Source organism: Antedon mediterranea, chromosome 7, assembly GCF_964355755.1.
Source record: "Antedon mediterranea chromosome 7, ecAntMedi1.1, whole genome shotgun sequence".
Classification (NCBI taxonomy): domain Eukaryota; kingdom Metazoa; phylum Echinodermata; class Crinoidea; order Comatulida; family Antedonidae; genus Antedon; species Antedon mediterranea.
The window spans coordinates 6,225,809-6,243,866 of NC_092676.1; the positions used below are offsets into that span (position 1 = coordinate 6,225,809).

Below are 18,058 nucleotides of genomic sequence, written 5' to 3' on the forward strand. Positions count from 1 at the left end.
ATTAAATAAACGTACTTTTTGGTTCGTGTGGACAGGTAGAAGCACTCAGGGTCGTCAAGAGGTCAAGTTGGGAAATATAAGGTCAACTTATTTGACCTATACGTCCAGTAGGGGTTCGACTCGACTTTCGTAATCGACTCTATTTGAGTGTTTACCTGTAAACCTCTCTGTGTGTAGTGTACATACAGTAGTATAACGTATATTGTGTAGAGAACGTCATCGGCGTTGTATTACGAGTATTATAATATTTTAAGTGGCGATTCAACATTTTTGTGATGATTGACATCATCATGCTGAACGATACCAATGAAACAGTTTGCGCTACTACCTTGGTGACGTCAAAGGAAATGTTTGAATGTAAGTGACGCACCTATCGTGTCGGCTTCTTTTAATGTTCACCTTAGTTGTTGTTCCTACTACGGTGTAGTTGAAGTGAAATTAACTACTGTCGACTATTTTACTGCATATATATAATTAGAAAACCGGTGGTGAGCCACAGTCTCATCACCATAGTAACAATAGACATTGATAGGCCTTCTTAAATTTAGCTTTAGCATTTACTGTATGTAGGTCCACGTTCTACTCTAGGCCTACTTTGTTTCGTAGGAGTATATGAATATAAATTAGTATTACCGTAGTTATAATAATGTATAACATAATATACACGATCATTTTCAATTACTGAGTCATTTATTTTCAATATTGATACTGTGTATATTATTGAACATCCGAAATTATTATTAATGTTAGGCCTATATGTTTTTTATTTCTTATAGGGAATACGTCACATATATCAAGTAAGTTACTCCTTGCCACAGCCTCAGTTTTAACATGTCTTACTTTTTGTTTGTTCCTCGAATCTTTCAAGTATATGACATCAAAAGTACCGTTTGGAGCCAGAAGGGGCTACTTAGCTTGGCTGATTGGAATATACCCTGTAAGTACGCGTCCTATTATTTAGTACCGTATTTAAAGATCAAGTACTTAACACACTGATGACGCCATTGATTAGGTAGCGACGAGTCAAGTGCATTTTAGAATTCAACCATAAATGTTTGTGGCCTGTTAACATTTAATATAATAGCCTTGATATGTGTATTTATTCTCTCGGGTAGGCATACATCTCATGTAGAATTATGTTCTAAATTAAATACATTAGTAGCGGCAGTTTTAGGCCTAAAAATCGCACTTCTATACCAGCAGTATATATATGTATATATATATCCAATCTGCAGACAGTACTGTTTCGATCTTATTAGATCTCGTCAGTGCAGCTCAGGTTTCGAAATGAAATGTACCGCAGAACTGGCACATAGGCTGAGCCAGGTATGCGAGACATGGTACACTGATTATGAACACAAAGAGTGCACAAGCTCAACGAGCGTGCTTTGCAAAATGCTAATAGTATTCACAACAAAAATTATATATATATTTATAATATATATATAAATGTGCCGTTTGTTTTATTCTGAAACAGGTTTTCTCGGCAACGTCTCTAACTGGTATTTATATTCCACGTGCGTCTATTCTTGCCAACTGGTGCGCCAATATGTAAGTATGCATAGTACGCCTAATGACTAAATTTTTCTACAATTTCTTATAGGTTTTTTATTCTTTAGAAAAAAAATGGTAGGGCCTATTTATTAACAGGATTGAGAATGAAAATGCTCTACTGTAATAATTGAAGGAGTAAAATGTCCTGAAAGATGGTGGTAGGCCTAATCATAAGCGCAAAGTGTCTGCGAAAGAAAATGCATTCATTAAATTAAAATTATCTTGAGAAAGAAAAAGATTTTGATAGGCCTATTCGTTGATGGAAAGTTTCCCGATTGTAGTTTGGGCGTACCTGGTCATTTTGTATTTAATTTAATCTTATAGGCAACTTACAGTTTGTATTTTATTTCTATTTCATAACAGTTATCTAGCCGTATGCATATATGCGTTTCTTATGTTAACGGTCAATTATTTCGGAGGGGTCATGGTTATGGTTGAAAGACTGAAAGATACCAAGATTCGTCTAAATCGACCTCCGCTTGCTTGCTGTTGTCTCTGCCTGCCTAACATAATTTTGACAGAGTAAGTTATATTTAAAGTACTGTCGTATTTTTTAACACGGCATCTCCCCCTTCTCTACTTCTTCCCTCTATCTTTCATCGTCTCGTTCTACCTGTATAGTCCAGTACTGAAAACACGTATAGGTACAGTAGTAGAATTGGCTACGACTTACGAGTTAGGATTTTATCAAAATGGATCATCAGCAGTCATCATGATTGCGTATATTTTCTTTTTTTCTAACCAACAGTATGTTTTGTCTTCAGGGTACATTTTCATAGAATACGAATTGCCGTTCTACAAGTGTGTGTTATTCGACCATTGGTTCTGTTTATTGCCGCCGTTCTTTGGGCAGACGGAATCTATGTTCAGGCTCAGGTACCGTAGCTTACTATTATTGCACAATGGAATGTCCGTATTTTAAGAGTCAGCAAAGACTCATGATGATTCTAAAAGAATATCCTATCCTATACAAAATGTACATCCAATACTACCTATCAAATTGTGAAGAAAGCGAAAAATACGTATGTAGGCCTATATGCCTTGGTGTTGACTTTAAACTTCATAAAGGGGCGGAGCCATGACATCACCGCCGCTTGAAGAAACAGGCAACTTTCGTTAATTAAACTGTTCATCCACCAGGTTGTGATTTTGCCAAAGCAATATAACCGGGTAATTACTGAACGGGGCGGAATTTGTGCCGTCTCTTCGTGCCCAAAATTAATAGTACGAATTAGATACAGGCATCATGTTTTCTCTCGTATAGATTTCTAAAGATTCAGCATTTGTTTATCTCAACACGGTTAGTCTTATCTCAACCTTGATCGCAGTTTATTCTCTGTCAATACTTCACAAGGCGTCGGTCGAACCGCTCAAGGGATATCTTATCAAATCCAAGTTTATAAGTATGAAGATTGTTATGTTAACAACAAACATTCAGAATTTAGTGTTGGCTTTCTTGTCCCGATTTGGAGTTATAGAATGCAGTACGCATTTCAGCTCAGAAGTAAGAGCAAACAGTAAGTAGGCATTTAATTATGATTAATTTTGACAGATAAAGCTTGGTTCCACTAGGATGCAAGGATGTAAGCGAAACGAAAGCGAAATAATTTTAACAATCATAGGCGATACAGGGCCGTAGCCAGGATCTGTCAAGGGGGGGTTCGCACACTAAGTATTTGGGTCACCCCCACCCCCATACCTACCCCCCCCTGAGGCGAAGCAAATTTTGTTAAATGACACCCCTAGATGGCCGGAAAAGACACTCTCATGCAGCATGCTACCAATGAGCAAAACGATCGTACTTGGACTCATGGACTAACGATAACATTTGTTGCCGTATGTTAGATGCGCGTGCTCTGTGCGGAACCGCCGATTGTTTGATCATTTTACTCGATATTTTGTTTTGCGTTCAAGTTCAATGCGAACGTACGTCTAGGAGAAGCCCCGAAAAAAGCACACTGGGTGAAGGCAAATGCAATTCTTATTATAGCTCTATCTATAATATTTATTTACAGCAATTTGTTGAGGAAATTAAATATGCCAATGTAAATAGGTGATATTGATACATTTGAGTACGTATCGGCTGGTGGTCTAGAAAAAAATAATCGGATGTCATAATGTGAACTACAGTACATGATACCATAGATATTATAGTGTAAAATATTAATATTCACTATAATCCTCTATGATACATTATACTTTATAGCCACACATAAATACTGATGTATGTCGGAAGGTTATATACTTTATGCATGCTGCCTGACTGCCAGTGATCTAAACAATTGGTACGCAGTTGTCTGGCGGTGTCCTTTGTACGAATCGTTCGTCCGTCCCCCAGCTCGCTGTGAGACGCGTCAATATCATGTTACATGCAGGGACCAAACATTTGTTTTTCAGGTTAAAATCGGCAATTCATTTGCAACTCTTTACAGACTATATCACTCGAAGTACTCTCATACAGGGAAGAAGGTACTGTATGAGTTATTCCGAACGAGTTTACAAATTTTTTAATTTACGAACAACTTTTTGTACTGTGGGGCACGTATTTGGACGATTTTCGGAGATGAGGGTGAGGTATTGGGCATGTCGGGGATGGGGGTTCGCAGTCGGTTAAGGGGGGTTCGCTGTAAAGGGGGGGGGTTCGCCCGAACCATAAAAACCCCCCCTGGCTACGGGCCTGCGATAGATTATTCGGTGATTGGTCAACTCGCTTGCGCTGCGCTTACGTCCTTTCGTTGTGTCAAAGTAGGAACCAAGTTTAAGCGGCTAACCGATAGACTGTCGCTCACAGTAATTTCTTGCAAAATACGACTGAATGAACGAATTATACCAACACCATATCTAGAGGTCCAGTTGTATTCCCACTACATATAGTCTATTCCACTAAAGACAAATCCTAAAATATTTATTGACTTAAGCGGAATACTTAGTATCAAAAATATCTGACTTAAGTATAATTGGTGAATATGGCCACATGTTGTTGGGAAAGAAAATGAGACCACCACTAGAACCATTTATTAAAAGCCATTTTCCATTTCACCCCCAAAAAAATAAAGAAAATAGAGATCATGGCCGTAGGGTGGTCCGTCTAAACCCAAAAATGTGTATCGTTATAATTATAGTAGGCCCATCTACTAACAGCACACTCACGCACCAAGTTTATACTTTTAATGGCACTTGTTTTGTTTTACGTTTTGTTTCACAGTTTTGTATAACTACTTAGTTGTGTTTGAGACATTTTTCATGCTTTTCATTGGACGATTGATCTTAAGCCAGTGGAAGGACATACGATGCAATCCAGTAGACACGCTAAGCATGGCCAGTTCAGGTTTGCCGCCAAATATATTTGATCTTGATATCAACGACGCCGCTAGGCGTAACTATATTTCACTTTTGAAAAGCGTTTCAATGATGGATGAAACGGTAGTAAAGACGGCGTGTGAAAACTCGAGGATTGTGAAAACGTTGGAAACCGATGTATGATCGAATACAAAATGATCGGCGACGTTGTTAGGCGACGTATGGCCGAAGCTGAACCAAATAAATTATTTCCACATACCATTTAGTCGCAATAAAATCTACGACGATACGACAAGACGATATCGTTATTTATTGTCGTTGATATTATCTGTTATCGTTTATTTACACTCGTTTGTGAGACTGTATTTCTGTTTCTGTCATCTTCCTGTTATCTAGATTTCATTTTTATACAACCCGTGTGTTTTGATATACAGTAAATGAATACGGTATTAGGATTAGAAAATAAATGGCAAGAAAACGCAATAATTTAATGTTAATTAAGATTTAATTTAAGAGGAAGATTTTTACTTAAAATATACTTTATGCAGTTTATTTTATTTTATTTCATCTTCATCCAACAGCGACCAAAGTCGCCCATAACAGGATTTTATATACTGTACATTGCAGAAACAGGGTGTTCGATTTGGCAACTTTACGATAGATATTAATGGTATTTCATAGCGTACAGAAATTAGTCTAATTCTTCCATGGTCATAAGCTATTCGATATGATTACTGTTAAATACATCGCTTTTCATATTGTGTTTGTCGTATTAGAAAAGTATTAAAGACAAGCCTGTAGATATAAAATATTTATCAAGTTCCTAGGTACTATAGCTACTATTTATCCTGTTTTGGTGGATTACATTGTAGAGCCCAAGCTATCTCCATAAACGGGTCAGCATCAGTATTGGTGACGTAAGTAGCTTCCATAAGTTTAGTCACTGTTCTTTTCCGTACCCAGTCATTTAAGAACGACTTATATAAACTCGCAGATAATACCGACATATCGAATCCGTGTATGGCGTATCCACGTCTAGAGGTCCACTTTGCACCATGGGGTGACAGGCATTTTTTAACGTGAACACATTTAATAACGTCTTCCCATAAACGTTCATGCAGACTGGAATTTCTCACCATCAATAACCCACCAGATTCAATCATCGGAGAGTTTTCAAGTTGTTTCTTAAATGTCTCATTCAGCCCCATATGTAAAAACATATTAGGATGCGTGTTGGATACTACAGATCTGTTGAGCAGTTTCGCCGCAATTCCGTAGTTTTCTATTGTGTACGGAAAAAGGTGGTCGATGGAACTTCGGAATCGTGACGTCGGATTTGCATAGTACACTGCGCCATATTCATCCAGAAGATCCTTTAAAAGGAAAGTAATGATAATACCTGATTTGCATATTGTTCAGGTGTAAGCAAGCAATGTCAAATGGCAATCTCATTTTCTAATAGTAGCTAATCTATATTATAAGTGAGAGAGTTTGTAAGTTTGTCTGTCTGTTTGTTCGTTATACACATTTTTGTTACTGCACGTAACCTTACATGAGGTATCAAAATGACCGCAATTAATTGTACCGGGAATGTTAAACTATATTTGAACATCATCCGCCATCTAGGATCCAAGTTAGGGACCAAAATGTGTTCAAAATGGCCCATTTTCCCCCACTTTTGATGTTTGTTCGTTATACAAATTTCTGTTTCTGCATGTAACCATACATTATGGGGTATCGAAATGACCGCAATTGTACCGGGAATGTTCTAAACTATATTTGAACATCATCCGCCATCTAGGATCCAAGTTAGGGGCCAAAATGGCCTATTTCCCCCCACTTTTGATGTTTGTTCGTTATACACATTTCTGTTTCTGCATGTAACCATACATATGGGGTATCAAAATGATCGCAATTGTACCGGGAATATTCTAAACTATATTTGAACATCATCCGCCATCTAGGATCCAAGTTAGGGGCCAAAATGTGGTCAAAATGGCCCATTTCCCCCCACTTTTTGATGTTTGTTCGTTATACAAATTTCTGTTTCTGCATGTAACCATACATATGGGGTATCAAAATGATCGCAATTGTACCGGGAAGGTTTTAAACTACGTTTGAAAACCATTTATACCAAGATTAGATATTCCAATTATCAGCCAATTTATCACCTATTTATTTACACATTTTACAACGTACATTTTGAAGCTGAAGTTGAATTGAATTTGTCGTGGGAAGAATTTGTTTTAAAAATAGAGTGTGGGGTGTTATTGAAGAGGGGTGAGTATAAGGAGACCTGGAGTCGGGTGTTAATAGGCTTCCTACGGTACTGAAAAGGCTGTAAATTAATTTTGAAACCCGCCCTGGGGCGGGTATAATTGTTAGTCATGTATAAAAGCTTCTTACGTGAAAGTGGCGACAACGTTTTGTAAAAGTCATATGGACATTTTAATTAACACAACGATATAAAAGTGAGACGGAATGTAACCCAAAAAGTTCTGTTCCCACGCAACGCAAAAACATAAGTGAACCGAAAGTAATCTGACCAATCACAACGCGATGGATCATCCGAACTATCGCTTGTGATTGGTCAGCTCTTGCGGAAGCAAGCTTTAGTTGATTGGTCAGTTGGGATAACAAACTTACCTTCATTGCTAGCACCCTCCATCCGTTGTTATCAATGTTCTTGATATGGCTGGGATGGTTGCGAAATGGAAAGTCTTTTATTTCTACGTTGCATAGTTGTTTAAGCTGTAGAAAAAAATAACTAACTCTGTAAATGTATATTGGTGCTTAACAATTAAATGAGTGAAATGAACTTACATGTAATGCTCTGCACTACCAAATGTGAATATGATGTGCCCATATTGGGACACCAGGGGACACGATGACGTCATACCACTACCATACCACACCTTTTTTGTCAAACTAGTTTGATAATGTAGCTCAGCACTGTCTTCCTTTATCATATTTGTGTGACCTCAACAATTTTAAACACTCATTTTTTTTAGTCCGTTTCATGAAATGATAGACACTTTAAAAATAGTAACATAGTTATTCTGATAACATATATGCTATAACAAATGCTGGACTTACACGGTTTTTAATACCTTCTTTCATCCCAAGATTGTATATAATAATCTTCCGTCTGGGCATGTGAATTTGTGCCGATACGATTAAGCCAAATCCTATTTTTGCATTAAATTTCGTAAATCCTGTCATAATCACAGTCTGTGCTTTTAACTGGTCAACTGTCCAGTTTCCAATACCAACCGCTGTGCTTACTTGATGGATATTTTCCATGTATACTGGTTTTTGGTTGGCAAACATTTCATTCATAAACTGTTGAAATTCTAAATGTTCTTCTGTGTGGTTGTTAGGTTTGATTAGGTGACTATTTTGCTTGCTTTTGTAATACAGGTTTTGCCGGGATTCTGCTAGGTGACTGTAGATTTTAGAATTAAATATATGTATTTGCGGTAACAACCCGTTCTTATGTTGTTGATTGTGCTTCTGACTTGCATGGTCATCCGTGACTACTTGTGAAACCAAAGTAAAAAATAAAATAAGTTAGCTTACACATTTCATAGCAGCAATAACATAACACATCGTGATCTCTTTGCTTTTCTTCCTTATATCTTTACTCTTTTTTAAAAGTTTTTAATAAACGATTTTTATTTTATTATATTTATATTTTTGCTTTATGTACACGACAACTTACGATCAAATAACAGTTTTTCACATCGCAACTTATACAACGTAATTTTGAAAACTACATCCATTTTTCTATATACATACAACGTACATTTCTAGTCTAACACAAAGTTTTTCTAAACTTTCTATTATCTAAAAGTCGAAGATAGCCAGGTCTCGGATCCACTCTATTGTCGCCACAGATTGATATCTTCATCAGTACTTCTATGAATGGATGATTAGGTGGGAACACGAACGCTAGTTGATCATACCCAGTACCGTTTTGATCGTACGATTAATCGGGAAACCACCTCACGACAATAACATCGTTTCGTTAACACATTTCATAGCAGCAATAACATCGTGAAGTGGTGAAATCATGTGTTTCGTTACACATTTCATATAGCAGCAATAACATCGTGAAGTGGTGAAATCATGTGTTTCGTTAACACATTTCATAGCAGCAATAACATCGTGAAGTGGTGAAATCATGTGTTTCGTTATGTTTATTTGTATTGTTTTATTATGTTTTTAAATTGACGAAATAAATTAAATGAAGCGGAAAAAAAATGTTAATCTGTTAATTTTTACTTGATTGTTCTTGAATATATGAACAAATGCAAAGTAATATATTATACAGTATAATATTTGTCATTTAACAAACACGGGATGGTATTGGCGGGGAAAATGTAATGAACTTACGTGTATGCCTTAATCTAAATATAAGTAAAATGTATACAACTACACACACGACGCAACCAGCAAAGAAAGCGGTTAATTTACACGGTTTTATTTTCATTTCTGAAAAAAAAAAAATGAAAAGCCTACAAAGTACATAACAATAGTAGGTATGCCTATACAGTAGCCTACTATGAATAGTTTGAAACGTTATATTGCAATCAACGCAGGACTGAACACAATACAGTAGTGACGTAATGACGATATGCTAGGACCAATTTATGATAAGGCAAAAAAAAAAAAATTGTTTGTTTGCTGTCATCCGCCGCCCCTAATTTCGCCAAAAATTTGGGGCGGAGATAAGAAAAAGTTTTTTTTGTACGTTGAGGGCGCTTTTTAAACAAAAGTTTTTTTATCACTGGGTGACTACTTCTTCGCATGCAGCTAAAGTAAAATGACGTCACGTTAAAGCCTGTCGTCAAATAAGCGCGGAGCGGCGCTATACAATCTTTGATTTTACAAAATGTTTTCAGTGATAAATGATGGTGCGATCGGTGGTACGGAAAATAAAATTATTCCGATTTTGTTCCTGATAACAAAGAAGCAGATTAAATATAGTTGTTTATTTGACCCATTTGGCTTAGATGCCTATGCCTAGAAAGATTTTCTATGATACTATCTACTCACTAGCGGCCTAAAATACAGTATATTTGAGTAGTAGTTTATTAGTACACTACACACTATCACTGCCTATCAGGCCATCCATATCCTCCTTCATCGTTACCGCGTGGCATAGTGTACATCTGCACGATGCCACGGCTAACTACACTTCCCACCCACCCTAGCAGCTAGGTATGCACTGCGCTGCCACTAGGCCTAGGGCCTAGCCTATTTCGGATCTCATGTCTTGCAACATCTGAAAATACATAATGTACTAATAATACTGTACATTATTGTTATTTTTTATTCGCACTGGAAGGAAGTATCCAGGCTTTCCTGTTATGTTAAAATTAAATATATTATTTATTATCCTCAGCAGTGAAAAAAATTATATTTTGTTGTACAGTATATGCCGTGATTTTAATTGTTAAAAACATGATCGTCAGTAGTCGATGGCTCAGGAGTTTCGATAAATCTCGCGTCGCGCGTGGTGGAAAACACGCGCATGATACTCTGTGACGACCCACTTTAACGTGACGTCATTTAGCTGCATGCGAAAAAGTAGTCACCGATTTTTTTTGGCCGAAAAGGTGTAAAAATCGAGTATGCGAGGATGAAACAATAAAAATAATAACGTAGCATATATTTCGGTGTATAATCGCACTTTTGACACGCAAATTTAACCTCTAAATTAAGGGTGCGTCTTATACACTTATACAACATAAATGCCTCAACACACAGATATCGCCACCTCGTTTGCTAGGCCTGGGCTTTTTAAGGTAAGGCCTAGGCCCATATTAGTATTTACTAAAGTCTAAATAAAGAGTAGGCCTAGCCTAGTACAGTGTACTAGCGTAACAGCAACCTGCTAGTTTTCAAGGCATTCTAGCGTGATTTTGTACTAAATATGATGAAAAGACTTGTTCATTATGGAGCTGTTTTAGGCGCTCCGATAAAATTTCATTTGTAAACGTAACGTTAACGATTGGAATAGTATTATAGTTATACGCACGACCGTCGTACCCCCAGCGTGAGCGAGTAGTTCTTGGCAACCACATTGTGTACACAGTATTCGACTAGTATATTCTCCAGTTGATTATAGCATAGACCTAGCGTACACACTTCTAGGATACATAGATACTCGTATCCGGATATTCACCCCCTGGACATTTACCCCCCGGAAAACTACCCCCCGGACAACCACCACCTGGACCACTACCCCCTTTAGGACAACTACCCCTTTAGGACAACTACCCCCGGACAAATACCCCCCGGACAACAACCCCCTTAGGACAACTACTCCCTTAGGACAACTACTCCCTGGACAACTACCCCCGGACAATTACCCCCTAGGAACAATTACCCCCCCGGACAATAACCCCCGGACAATTACCCCCCCCCCCCCTCCCGGGTAATTACCCCGCGGACAACTACCTCTGACACAATACTCCCCGTAGGACAACTACTTCCTGGACAATACTCCGAGGGCAAATAATCTTTTAGGACAACTACCTCCGTAGGACAACTAGCCCCTGGACAACTACCCCCCGGACAATTACCCCTAGGAACAATTACCCCTGACAATTACCCCCCGGCGATTCCCCCCCCCCCCGGGTAATTACCCCGCGGACAACTACTTCTGACACAATACTCCCCGTAGGACAACTACCTCCTTGACCTGGACAATACTCCGAGGGCAAATAATCTTTTAGGACAACTACCTTCGTAGGACAACTAACCCCTGGACAACTACCACCCAGAAAAATATCCCTTTAGAACAACTACCCCCCGGACGGACAACTACCACCCAGACCATTCAACAACCTGACTCTGCAACAGTGTATAATAGGAATTAATAACTATATTTTAATTCGTTACTTTGACGAACTACTATTCACTAGATGGTACGCTCGCTTCGCTCGCGTACCATCTAGGCCTAGGTCGTGCCCACAGATGGTTCTCGAATACATAATAATGTCAGCGTTAAAAAACTGGCGATTTCAAATGTACAATAATGTAGGACAATAATACATGTCGTTTACAGGAACGAATAAATAGACACTGTGATTTATGTACTCAACTAAAATTAGCACCCTGGGAATTACTTCCGAAAGAGAAACTTGTCACAAAATGAGACCAATTGTTTAAGTCAAATTTAAACAAACTTAATTTGTGTTTTGTATGTAACAATATGGTTGAGGGATGGGGAAGAGGATGGGTGCAAAGAGGAACAATTTTTAAATATATTCTTTATCCATTTAGTAACGAAATATTAATTGTTTTCATGTTTTACAAATAATATACCACTAAACACAGTAAAACATGCGATGTAATACTTTGTTGAAACTATCACCGTCCTAGTCGATTGAAATAGTACAGTACATGTAACGATACATCACTAACGACGTGTATATGTTTATATAATGTTAAACAATTTGTGAAAACCACCTCTATTCGGGGCAAATCATAAATTCGATTTAATCGTTAATAAATATTAAATTATCTAACTCAACTTAATTAGTAGGCCTAATGGTTTTCAATTGTTTCTAGAGCCAATTCATACTTAAGTTGGTTCCTACCCTACCCACCAAAGTTGTTGTTGATATCCCTCGTACCACCGTAGGCCTATCCTCTACTGGCTTTACAACGCTACTCATGCCAGTGAGGGAAGGGTGATGATGTGGGTGGTTTAACTGCAATAATAAAGATTTGTACATAATATACAGCGACAGAAAACGCTAGCTCATTATCCGTTAAAAAAAAAATCTATATCCAACCTCTGCAGCACAGATTGAAAAAAAAATGGATCGAATTTCTGTTATGAGTATACAGTACTTGCCTTTACGACGCCTAAGGGAATAGACACTTGTGGAACAGAGATTGGAATGTTCCATTCATCGCAAATCAATACATTTGTATAAACGTATATTAAAGGTATCAAAATAGCATTTTTTAAGGAAAATCGGCCTGTCTTCAACATTATGATGCTATACTCGAGCTGTTCAACCGGTTTTCAGCTATTAAAAACAATTATCGTAGGAGGAGATAGGAAAATGCGAAGTGTCCTCGTATTATTGTGTGCGGGTATTTTTCAAATTGACATCAATTAGACAGTGTATACCACGATCAGAAAACACCCCTATTTGGGGCAAATCGTTGAACCTAAATTCGTTTTAATCGATCAATAACTAATTATTATTATTATAACAGGGTTACATCAGGTGGTTAAAATCAGTACCGAAATTACGAACCAACTTTATATACCATCGAGTAAACATTCTAGAAATAACGCGCGATTTACCGAATTTTGCCCTTACGTAAATTTATATATAGATTATTGTAAACAAAAGTAAAAGATCAGGGAAGAGTTAAATTAAAAGAGTAATTTAACTCTTCCCTGTAAAAGATTGAACATAAATATAGCTTGGTATAAACTGAAGATTGTCACACATGATCATAGGATAGTCGAACGTAATTATTTAGTACTCCCTGTATTTACTGTAAAGACTGGGTTTGCTAATAATAATAATAATTTTTGCGTCAGGACAATGCTTCGATAACCACTGGTCTTAAAAGAATTAATTTTTGTCTCAAATTTAGTCATATATGTATTTTTGTACACTTGAAGAATAATATCACTTTTGATATTTGACCTCAATGTTCACTCACCGAATAAACGGCGATCTTTAAATAAATTCCCCTCAAATAAACAGTGACCATGTCACTCCCATGAAACATCATATGGAATAATCGGCGTCTATTTCCATTAGATTATACCCCCTCCCATTGAATAAACAACTTTCTTCCAATAAATGTCCACCTAAAAACCACCTAAACAATAAACAGCCCAGGCCGTTTTTTCAATAAATACGGTACTTTAAATCTAGCACATCTAGGGTCTAGCGTGCTGTTAAACAGAATAATCGGTTAAAAACGGGTGTTTCGAAACTAGAGACTCGAGACCAGAGACCAGAGACCCGAGACCCAATACGAAAAGAGAGACCTAAATATACGAAAAGGGAGACCCACGTACGAAAAGGGAGACCCCACTATACGAAAAGGGAGACCCCACTATACGAAAAGGGAGACCCTAGTATACGAAAAGGGAGACCTAAATATACGAAAAGGGAGACCCAAATATACGAAAAGGGAGACCCAAATATACAAAATGGGAGACCCAAATATTCGAAAAGGGAGACCCACTATAAGAAAAGAGAGACCCCTCTATACGAAAAGAGAGACCACACTATACGAAAAGGGAGACCCTAATATACGAAAAGGGAGACCCAAATATAGGTCTCCCTTTTCATATTGGGTCTCGTGTCAGGTCTCTGGTCTCGGGTCTCTAGTTTCGAAACACCCGTTAAAAACAGATGATTTCATTTTTACAGAAACCGGTCCTATATATTTGTCTACTTTTGGATTGGGGGGGGGGGGGTGGTAGTTGACCGGGGGTAGTTATCCTAAGGGGGTAGTTGTCCTAAGGGGGTGGTTGTCCGGGGGGTAGTTGTCCGGGGGGTTGTTATCCTAAGGGGGTAGTTGTCCTAAGGGGGTAGTTGTCCGGGGGGTAGTTGTCCGGGGGGTAGTTGTCCGGGGTGTAGTTGTCCTAAGGGGGTAGTTGTCCGGGTGGTAAACATCCGGGGGGTAACTGTCTAGGGGGTAGGTGTCCTAGAACCCATGCACTCGATGTTGCGGGTGCGAAACTCATGAATAACAAGTTAGAAAGAACTGACGGAATGGTGGACTTCCCTTCTTGTTGAGGCTGGGCGCGGCCGTCTTATACATCGACGATATACAAAATACCGATATTCTACTCTCAGTTAGGGGGTGCGTCTTTACACAGGTGCGACTTATACACCGAAATATACACTAACTTCTAAAATATTTAATTAGGCCTGCTAACAACGACCTACTGTGTAGTAGGCCTAGCCTAGGCTAGTTTAGACACGGGGCCTAACGCGCCCAAAACAGATTTAAAGTGTGAAACAAATTATGAATAGATGTTTGAGCTCGTTGTTTTATTCAGTGTGTTTTGTTACTCTCAAATTCGCGTACAATTAACAGAGAAATTAACATAAAAAAAAAACTTTTTTCCACCCCCTCCCCCTACCAAAAAAAAAAACTTGACAGCAAACAAACAATTTTTTTTTTAGCCCTAATCTGAAAATGCAAGCAACAAAGCCTAACACACTATAGTTGCTTAAAATACTTGGCGGTGAATAATGCAACGAAATTAAAAAATAAAACGGCTTACCTGCCAGACTTCAACCTGTACGAATCATAAGACCATATCGTTGGTCAATATTTCAGCATTTCTTTGGTCTTGCATTGTTTGAAGAGAAGCTGGAGCATTACAAAGACTATTATACTTTTTTATTCATGGTATAACAAATATTGACAGTTTCTATTTTACCAAACAGTTGGTCTGTTCCATTATGGCTAAAGGGTAATTTGTAATCTATATATCCATTTTGTTTTCAATCTGTGCTGCAGAGGTTGGATATAGATTTTTTTTTACGGATAATGAGCTAGCGTTTTCAGTCGCCGTATATTATGTACAAATCTTTATTATTGCAGTTAAACCACCCACGTGACATCATCACCCTTCCCCCACTGGCATGAGTAGCGTTGTAAAGCCAGTAGAGGATAGGCCTACGGTGCATCACATGCCCTAAACGCAGAACAACTTTGGTGGGTAGGGTTAGGAACCAACTTAAGTATGAATTGGCTATAAGAAACAATTGAAAACCATTAGGCCTACTAATTAGGCCTAAGTTGAGTTAGATAATTTAATATTTATTGACGATTAAGTCGAATTTATGATTTGCCACGAATAGGGGTGGTTTTCACAAATTGTTATACATTATATAAACATATTATAAACGTCGTAGTGATGTATCGTTACATGTACTATACTATTTCAATCGACTAGGACGGTGATAGTTTCAACAAAGTATTACATCGCAATGTTTTACTGTGTTTAGTGGTATATTATTTGTAAAACATGAAAACAATTAATATTTCGTTACTACATGGATAAAGAATATATTTAACAATTGTTCCTCTTTGCACCCATCCTCTTTCCCATCCCTCAACCCTAATGTTACATACAAAACACAAATTAAGTTTGTTTAAATTTGACTTAAACAATTTGTCTCATTTTGTGACAAGTTTTTCTTTCGGAAGTAATTCCCAGGGTGCTAATTTTAGTTCAGTACATAAATCACAGTGTCTATTTACTCGTTCCTGTAAACGACATGTATTATTGTCCTGCGGTACGTACATTTGAAATCGCCAGTTTTTTAACGCTGAAATTATTATGTACTAGAGGGTGAGCTTGCTTCGCTCGCTCCCCCTCTAGGAAGTGTAGACGATGGTTCTCGGAATGATAATGTTCTCCTTATACATTTTCTGTCGGTTACCATTATTGAAAATGCTTGACATTCGTAAAACTAAACTACTTTGTTTCACAGTGTTTTAGATGATTAATAACATTTTAAAGTATAGTTTTTATTGTTTGGTAGGGCCCTTTGGGGAGGCGGAGGTCATTTGAGGGAGGTGCTTATTCGAGGGATATATGTTAAATGTTTTAGTTCTAATAATATGGTAACATTTATAATCAAATGAAATCCTCTCATATATATGAAAAGTGGTAAAAAAGAATAACAAATGCTTGGTAAATTGCAGATAACAGTGCGGTGAATTCTACTACAAATAGTATAATTGTGTTATTATAAATATGTGGATGGACGTTTATTAGATAGTTGGGTTGTGGGGGGGGGGGGGAGTTATTATTCAAAGTGATTTTTTATTGGAGAGGCGTTTATTCAAATGAATACCATCCTAATAATTATTAGTACATTATTTAATTTAATCATCTTTTGAAACTAACTGCCGTGACAGAGTGGGCCCAAGAAAGAAGACATTACGGCTTGCAACATGGGCAGACATCTCGGGACACAGGAAGATAGCCTACAGTTATTCCTGCAAGCTTACTCAATAAAACTCAGCTATCGGGATTTCACTCGAAAAATGTCTTATCAAATCTCCCTATGTAATTTTATAATACTATTCCCCACAATATATTCTGATTCTTTATGGCGTATATTTAATTTGATCTTTATTAATTTGCAGTATAATTCCTATTATTTAACTACTGTACCTTCACACACGTGTGGTATGTTTTAAAATAAACAAAAAACTGAAATGGCTATGATTAATGGCCAATTTTTTTTTCGTCTTCCAAAGGGACACTGTATTGATTGATGGAAAGTGCCTGTTTCCAGTCACCTTTAGGGTCAAATCTATTATTTTAACTGCTCCCTTGTGTATAAAAGAAAGAAAATATTTGAAACTAAGGTGAACTTATCTTAAACCCGGAAATTACTTTGACCGGGAAGAATTGAAATTGAGAGGAAAATCCAATGTTGAAATCATAAATGTTGTTATAAAAATCTTTATAATATCTTCCTAAGATATAAATATGGAACAATAGCGTCGGCGTGCACACTAATGTTATCAAATCTACGTTTCGCGGTACATCTCGGATAGATAAGGTAGGTATCCAAGGCGGAGATTTGTACCGAAGTTTTTGCATTGTGCTCGCCTATGTCAGAATTAATATGTTTTAAAATAAACAAAAAACTGAAATGGCTATGATTAATGGCCAATTTTTTTTTCGTCTTCCAAAGGGACACTGTATTGATTGATGGAAAGTGCCTGTTTCCAGTCACCTTTAGGGTCAAATCTATTATTTTAACTGCTCCCTTGTGTATAAAAGAGAGAAAATATTTGAAACTAAGGTGAACTTATCTTAAACCCGGAAATTACTTTGACCGGGAAGAATTGAAATTGAGAGGAAAATCCAATGTTGAAATCATAAATGTTGTTAAAAAAATCTTTATAATATCTTCCTAAGATATAAATATGGAACAATAGCGTCGGCGTGCACACTAATGTTATCAAATCTACGTTTCGCGGTACATCTCGGATAGATAAGGTAGGTATCCAAGGCGGAGATTTGTACCGAAGTTTTTGCATTGTGCTCGCCTATGTCAGAATTAACCATAATTTATATATAGATTCGAGAACCATCTGTGGGCACGACCTAGTTTTATTATCAATTTTCGCAGAAGATTTTATCTGCCATTTACTATTACTGTCTTATTATATC

The 18,058-nt window shown here is 37.4% G+C and overlaps 1 protein-coding gene across 1 annotated transcript; it reads left to right on the forward strand.

Annotated features, from left to right (window-relative positions):
• Positions 1-162: 162 nt before the first annotated feature.
• On the forward strand, positions 163-5,192 carry LOC140054896 (organic solute transporter subunit alpha-like). Its single transcript, XM_072100007.1, has 7 exons — positions 163-357; positions 777-937; positions 1,478-1,551; positions 1,918-2,076; positions 2,319-2,430; positions 2,819-3,071; positions 4,760-5,192. The coding sequence occupies exons 1-7, from the start codon at positions 276-278 to the stop codon at positions 5,035-5,037; spliced, it is 1,119 nt and encodes a 372-aa protein (XP_071956108.1). The 5' UTR covers positions 163-275; the 3' UTR covers positions 5,038-5,192.
• The last annotated feature ends 12,866 nt before the right edge of the window (positions 5,193-18,058 follow it).

Coding starts and splice junctions, on each gene's coding strand:
- LOC140054896 (XM_072100007.1), top strand. CDS start 276: ATGATTGACATCATCATGCTGAACGATACCAATGAAACAGTTTGCGCT. Junction 2,077..2,318: donor CCTAACATAATTTTGACAGA/GTAAGTTATATT, acceptor TTTTGTCTTCAG/GGTACATTTTCATAGAATAC. Junction 2,431..2,818: donor GAATCTATGTTCAGGCTCAG/GTACCGTAGCTT, acceptor TCTCTCGTATAG/ATTTCTAAAGATTCAGCATT.